This window comes from Olea europaea, chromosome 1 (assembly GCF_002742605.1).
Source record: "Olea europaea var. sylvestris chromosome 1, O_europaea_v1, whole genome shotgun sequence".
Lineage (NCBI taxonomy): Eukaryota > Viridiplantae > Streptophyta > Magnoliopsida > Lamiales > Oleaceae > Olea > Olea europaea.
Genome location: NC_036237.1, coordinates 19,314,226 through 19,321,954, shown reverse-complemented (window position 1 = coordinate 19,321,954; position 7,729 = coordinate 19,314,226). Strand labels below are relative to the sequence as shown.

The 7,729-nt window shown below is 34.6% G+C and overlaps 1 protein-coding gene across 1 annotated transcript; it reads right to left on the bottom strand.

The window, feature by feature from the left end:
- Positions 1-2,401: 2,401 nt before the first annotated feature.
- On the bottom strand, positions 2,402-5,173 carry LOC111405537. The gene is made up of 8 exons (XM_023034479.1): positions 4,812-5,173; positions 4,495-4,574; positions 4,292-4,412; positions 3,973-4,137; positions 3,874-3,880; positions 3,038-3,469; positions 2,762-2,924; positions 2,402-2,682 (listed from the first exon to the last, which is right to left on the bottom strand). The coding sequence occupies exons 1-8, from the start codon at positions 5,171-5,173 to the stop codon at positions 2,402-2,404; spliced, it is 1,611 nt and encodes a 536-aa protein (XP_022890247.1).
- Positions 5,174-7,729: the final 2,556 nt, after the last annotated feature.

Below are 7,729 nucleotides of genomic sequence, written 5' to 3'. Positions count from 1 at the left end.
CTGTAGAAGGCTTTGCGAGGGTAAAAACTTCATTATGATAGTTTTAGAAATTCCTTTTCTCTCTTTTTTTTTTCCTTTTCATTTTTATAAATTACATATTAAATTGCTAACAAAATTACCTACGAAAGCTTTTCAATGGTAATATTTCATTGCTAATTTGTTGGTAAAAAAGTAAAGTATGAATAAGAAATAAATTGAATAATTTGCAATGGAAAAAAATCCGTCGGAATACATTTAAAAAAAAAGTATTTATTAAACATTTTCCTACTTAATTTTTTTCCCAAATTTTCATCACAAATTCTTTAAAAAAATCAATATTACAAAACATATTTTATTCTAGAGAATGGGGTATAAACGTACCTTTAAATATTTTTTTAAAAAAATTACAAGAAAATTCAAAATAACCAATTTTCACACTATCCTAATTAAAATTTTCACTTCCCACCAAAATCTTGCTATTTCCCTCTAAAATTTATGTTTTTTTCACTTTTATTCTAACCATTGTTTTTTCCAGTGTACTCAAATATTTCAATTCACTGTTATTAATTTATTTTAGGGTCCGTTTGATTGTAAAGATGGAATTTGGGTAGAAAGAAAACGAATTCCAAAGAATTGAATTGCCTAGAATTTGATTTCCCTGGAATTGGCAATTTAATGTGTTGGATTAGTATAATTTTCCACCTGAAAAATATTGAAATTTTCCATCTTTTGGTGTTTGATTGACTTTATTTTCCATGAAAATTGTATTTCTTTTCCAACTATTGGTGTTTGATAACCATTTTGTAAGGAGTTCGTATTTGATTCAACTACAAAAAATGATAAAAATGTAAGTTAAAATAAGAAATTAATTTACCTATATATTTCATCAGAATTCTAGAATTTTTTAACTACATATTTCATCAAATTTTTATCAACATCTACTAAAAATTTATTTTTCTTCTAAACCACACAGAACCACACAGGGTCAATTGAAGGGTATAATCAAAATAGTTGGAATGTGTACCTACATACTTGAAGATGGGTTTCAACTTTTATCCAAGATGAAAAGGTCATATTCTGCAGACGGGCAATTATTGAGGATACATAATTTTTTTTTTAAAAAGTGTCTAATGTAGGATAAATATTTAGAAGTTTTCATAAAAGATGACGTGAAAGGAAGAGAATTAGAAAGTAATTAGGGATTTGGAAAGGAAAACAGTGGATTTTGAACTCGAAAATGGTGCCCACCTAGCAAAGCTGGTGGCCACGACGTGCACGTCAAAAAGATCTTTCCAAAGTGGGTTCATGGGCGCAATTCTGATAATCGTAGCAAAAGTTATAGCCAAATTATCAAATATACATATCGGAAAGCCAAAAAAAAAAAAAAAAAAAAAAAAAAAAAAAAAAAAAAAAATTAGACACTCTGCGTTGCGCAGAGTGTTGGGAACTCCGCGCGGTGCAGAGTGTGAGTGTTCAACACTCCGCGCAGTGTAGAGTGTCTATAATTTTTTTTTTTTTTTTGCTTTTCGAGATGTATATTTTGTAATTTGCCCATAACTTTTGCTACGGTTATCATAATCGCGCCCATGACCCCAATTCGAAAAACTCTTTTCGACACAAGTCGTGGCCACCAGCTTTGCTGGGTGGGCATCATTTTCAAGGTCAAAATCTGTTATTTTTCCTTCCAAATCCCCAATTACTTTCTGATTCTCTTCCTTTTACGACATCTTATATGAAAACATACTTTTATTGTTCTAAATATTTGTCCTACGTAAAAAAAAAAAAAAAAAAATTACATCATACACTTTATTTTAAAAAATGATGTAAATTATATTGAGAATTCTAAATATTTATCCTACATAAAAAAAATAATTTACGCAATCGCGTATATAGTATTTTTCCAAACCAAGCCCAATATGAAATGCAATGAACATATGCAAATACATTCTGCTATCTAATGTTAAATTCACAAAATGATCTATAAGCATTCATGTATTTTTAAATTCACAAAATGATCTATAAGCATTCCAAACCACAGCACCTAAATATCAAACCCAACGAACCCACATAAGATATTTCTCATGTTGTTGCAGTCCAAACCATTGTCATAACATAGCAAAAAATGACTGCACACTAATTGATAAAACACATCCACATCAACACATACAAAACATTACACACTAGTTATTACATGTGTGCATTACAAAAAACATTCAAAGTACTAATGTGGATTAAGCATTCCAAATACATACTTGTTGATACATACTAACACCATAAGTCAAGTACAATCTAAGGTAGTGGAGGCGGATCACGACCAAGCTTGTCAAACACCAAAGAACGCATGTATGCGGTACTCGTCACATTCATAAATACCTTAGCCAAACCATCGTCGGATCGAAAAGCTTTCACGACTTGCATGATGTCATCCATGTCTAGGTTCATAGCTTCTAGCTTCTCTAGAATCAACTACCTGTTGACATGGTTCAGTGTATCTAGCACAGTTTGCATTTCCATAGCTTGAGCAATCTTTTGTAGATGATTCGACAATCTTCGATAGGGCGATAGGACTCTCATCTACAGTTTGTATACGTCGACGCTTGACTCTGTTGGTCCCTTCTTCGGCGGTACGTTTACGACCAAGAATTGGGCTAGGATCCATCTCCACATTTTCCATAGCTACCTCATTCACACTTTCGTCAGTTACTACATAAATATTTAGCAACTTGTCAAAAGTTTATACATGAGTACAATGAAATGATCGTACTAAAAATATATTGCATACCATTCATTGGGAAAAAATGGTCGAAGCCAGACACTGCGTGATCTCCAGTGGCACCATCATTGCTGAAGATAGTCTCCATCTCATTATATCTTAGACAACATTTGGTCCCCCACTTCCCAAATTCTGGCTTTCCCTGCGAAATAACCTTGTGGGTGAATTGTAACTGTCACAAAACACACACACACACACACACACACACATATATATATATATATATATATATATATATACACATCTATTAGTATCAATGTCGAAAACACATATAAACTATCATACCTTAATAAAATCGTCCCAAGCAACGACATTGGCTACAATGCGTCCAGTTTCGGGATCCAACCCGAAACCACTCATACTTGACAACTGGCGAACTTCAGCATACTCTTTTTTAAGAGTCTTCAACCTTACTCTTACATTCTTTTTTGAGACCATGACCCCACATCCGTTGACAAGCCTCTCAATTGCCTTAGACACTTGAAATGAAGTATGGCCATTGTCACTTCGTTTGTGCCCAACCAACACTTGTTCAACAAGTGAATTGATCATATAACCATCCATTTCATCACTCCAACGTATGTGACAAGTCTTAGCATTAGGATCTACTTGCAATGTACCGAAATCAATGTCATTCCCGTTTAAAGGGGTGGTCAGTCTGGCAACTCGAAAATGGCCAAGAGAGCTTCTTCGATTTTGTGCCATCAACGCAATCGCCTGAAAGCAGAAAAAAGGTCAATAATTTAAATAAGAAACAAAATGAAATCAAGAAATCTATTATCCATTTAAAACACTCAATGTATGCAGCATCTAGAATATGATCAGCCAACACCAAGGTATCCCGTATCCAACTTCAAATTAATGTTGCTCATGATTTATTGGTAAGAGCTGGGTTGTCCTCTCTTTCAATTTAAATTTTGATTTATTTATGAGTGTGGATTCCAACTTCTTGCAATTTGCACTAGTGAATGATAGATAGGCTTGAAGAACAAAATCAGAATATTTCATTGTTGTTTCAGTCATTACAATAGCATCAACAACATAACAAGCATCGAAGACAATGTTACAAGAAAGCAAGTGCATAAGAGACATTAGAACGTGACAACAACACTAGTAAGGACAATCCTCCTATTACAGGGAAACACAAATAATAAAATACAACATAGCATATTCAATTGAAATCAATTTCCGCATCATGACTTGGATGGTAAGCGACCCACATGTCATCAGCCATTGTATCCCTATTACTACACCATGCAGGTTCTGCTGTAATAGATATAGGAGCATTTGATGTGTCATCGTCGGGTGCATCAACATGTCCAGTGTTAACCTCATCATCAATACTACAATAGTCCTTATCACAAAGATCCTCTGCATCATAAATCCTTAAGAAGTTGTGAATGGCACAACAGGCAAGGACAATCCTTGCTTGTGTCTCAATGTTGTGGTATGGTTGATGCTTTAGATATGCGAATCTTTTTCAGCAAACAAATAATCCTCTCCACAACATTTCATAGACATGAATGCCGAAAATTAAACAGCTCTTTCTTGCTTTCAGGCTGATGTCCCTCAATATCTCTACGATGGTACCGAGTCCGACGATAGGGTGCAAGAAATCCCGGAACCAATGGAAATTTGGCACCGACAAGATAATATTTACCTATTCCACACATGATTGTTAAGTTGTCGTTATTTATTGAAAGAAGTGAAAGATAAATTATCGAACAAAATGTAGATCTTACCAACAGGAATTGTTAGCTTATGACCTTCTCGTAAAGTTGCACTCCTTAACAACCGACCAATATGGGCAGATCCCTCCCAACTGGCAAGTTCATATCAAATGTGCAAGCAACCAAACTATTTTGAGTTATCATTTGCTTCCTATTGCGATACCTTGCTTATTCCTCTATGGGGACATTAGCAAAAATGTGAGTACCATCAATTGCCCCCACAGAATCCTGATATGAAAACCAAAAAGTTTGGTTACAAAAGGAATACTGGTAGTGAAGGAAAACCAAAGGAAGTTAAACATTACCACCTGGCCTAAAAATATTGGAACCATGGCTTTACTTTATCCTTCTCATATGGTGAGTTATGAATAGTGGCATTGTTCACAACATCTCTGTACAATCCAAGGCAAGCCTGTAAAACTCTACGAAAATAGTAACTCACTGTTTGACCAAACCTGAAGAACGTAAAACTTCTAGTTCGATTACGGTGGTCATGTCCAATAGTGTTGAGAAATATAGCCACTTGCTCCTCTACTTTGATAGATCTATTGTCAACCAAGCCATGCGTTCGTAAATGAGCACATAATTGTTGAAACAAAGCTATCTTTATCCTCAATAGATCATGACAAATACGGGGTAGGCGGTGAAGAAGTAGAAGAATCTTCCCTTTATTTTCAGCCAGAAAATTCATATAATATTGTTAAAAAGCATCATCAATAAAAAAATCAGAAATCTTGAACTCCATAACAAAAAATAACGCATATACATACCGAATTCAAGATTTCAAAGGGAAAAATAGAGAGAGGCAGAGAGATGAGATCAGAATCAAAGAGCGTGCACTGTTGGTATGGATTATGTGAAGATTTTTTGGGTCGACATCGTCAGTATTCCACAAGTACGGCGGTTCTGTGTGAGAAATGGGGTGCGGGAGTGGTGTGAGAAGAAAGAGAATGGGAAATAGGGTTAGGTGTGTAAGGGTTGCTTTCCTTTCAATTGCCTGGAAAATGAAAAACCAGCTAAACCATGGGAATTGATATTCCAGCTTTTCGTGGAATTGAGGGTCACGTGAGGGAACGTGAGAAAAAGAGTTGCTAGGAAAATTAAACCTATCAAACAACCTAAAACTTGGAAAATGGTGGTAAATTTTCTCTTTTCCACGGAAAATACGGCTATCAAGTCGTGAGTGAGCAAGCTTCATTTACTGCAGATTTGTAGAGGGCATTTCGTGATGATGCATGGAGCAATATTGCTCCGAGCCTTCCTGCCATTGTGGTTCGTTGCACTAGCAGGCTTATCAATGCTGTTGCAACAGGGAATATTTTGGCTTCTAGACAGGTTTGTTTTTAACACTTTATACTAGTTTATCGGTGGTTTGTTCTTTATGCATTAAGTGTTTGAATCTTGCTTGGAGAATTTTTTTCATGTAATATGCTTTCTCCATGTTGCAGGGCAAATTATCATTGAGCTTTTAACTCATAGGTGCTTTACTCTTAAAATATTTGCTTTCTATTTCAAGAGAATGCACAAAAGTTGCTCAAAAAAGTAAATACAAGGTGTCATGCAGGTTGACGTTGTACTTTGCTATAATAGTTGTTCATGAAAATATATTTCGATTTAAATTCGCAAGTCAACAATTCATAACAAGTAATAAATTGGATTTTAGAATTTTGAATATTGTGATTGATTTAGTTCAATGTTATTTATCCAGTCCTTAACCGAAACTAAATTTTAACAAGTGATTTTATAACCTATTTACTCCCTAACCTAAGCTAATTATGCAATTATTTATGCATGCAATGAATATTATGCAAATTGATGTTTAAATGAAATAAAATGCTATTAAGTGATGAAAACGCAATTTAATGTATTAAGTGATTGTATAGCGCATCAGGATCACGAATTCCTAAGTAATGTTCAATTTAATCCTAATTTCATGAATTGACAACATGATGAAAAATTGAAGAATCAATGCTCATAAATCTATCCAACATTCTCTCTCGAATAATGTTAAATCTATTCTCATATACAACTAATCTTTATCTCTATGACGGGTGCAAATATATAAAAATTCATGTAGTTTTGTGAGCACATAAAGATTCACACAAAGTATAGTGGTATATCTCTATCCCCTATCGGACTCTACGACGATTTATATCTCGTCGAACCTATTCCCCTTCTCTCGAATGCAAGATTAAGTCACCCAAACTCACAAAATTACGGGCCCTTAATTTCGAAAGAAACTAAATGCATATAAATCATTCAAATTAATCAAACGTATTTTAATGTCAAAATATGAAACAATGAATTAAGAATCATATTACAAGGTTCATCGATCTCCTAAGACATAAAAATCTTGTCTAACATGATGGGAAGAAGAAAACAAACTAAATAATAACGAAAAGACATCACCACTTTAAATCTTTACGTTCTTGCCTTGTTCCCCTCTCTAAAAACCCTTATGAATGCGTTATAATGTGTGATGTTTGCTTAGGCATGGCCCTAGGGTTGTAAAATACCTCCAAAGATTTGTTTTCATAAGAATTTTAGTTAGTATAGGAAATCAGAAATTTTTCGTCGCGATTGGCTTAAGCTGTCACCCAGACAAAACCCAGGTAGTCACCCAGGCCAAAGCGTTCTTCTCAGTAATTGATTTTTTACATTGGGCAATCGCCTACTCTAAACAACTGGGCTGTCGCTCAGTTATAAAAACTCCCGAATGTTGCATTTAGCCCCCGAATTTGATTATTGATTCTTTCAAGTCCTTTCTCTTGCATTTTCAACCCTTTAACTTTTAATTGCATCCAAATGAACCAGCAACAACTTTAATCTTCATTTTGTGGTCCGAATCAATTATTGAAATGTTGTAATTTAGTCCTCATACTTTGGATTTCCCCATTTTTATTTTCTTTTCTCTTGAATTTCGCCATTTCCATCAATATAGTCATAGCCGGACTTGAAGAGAGGCCCAAGAGGCCTTCGACTCAGGCCTAGCTTTTTAAGGGGCCCAAAATTTTGCTTTTTCCTTTTTTTAACCCACTAAGCCATTTATAAGAGTTTGGCCAAAATATTGTGATGCTTCATATGGGCAAAAATCAAAACAAATCAGAATCTATCAAAATAGCAAAATCCCCGAGAAATCAAAACGGATCATAATCAATACCAGAGAACGGCGGTGGATTATTCCATTAGCAATCAAATTTCAATTAGTTTTGTTTCTCATTTCCGTCTTTAGATTTGTGGGTATCTT

Excerpts from the sequence above, each read along its gene's own strand:
- LOC111405537 (XM_023034479.1), bottom strand. The coding sequence starts at position 5,173 with ATGAATTTTCTGGCTGAAAATAAAGGGAAGATTCTTCTACTTCTTCAC. Across the intron at positions 4,413-4,494 it reads TAAGCTAACAATTCCTGTTG|GTAAATATTATCTTGTCGGT; the intron begins GTAAGATCTACA and ends TGTGTGGAATAG. Across the intron at positions 2,925-3,037 it reads CTTGGGACGATTTTATTAAG|TTACAATTCACCCACAAGGT; the intron begins GTATGATAGTTT and ends GTTTTGTGACAG.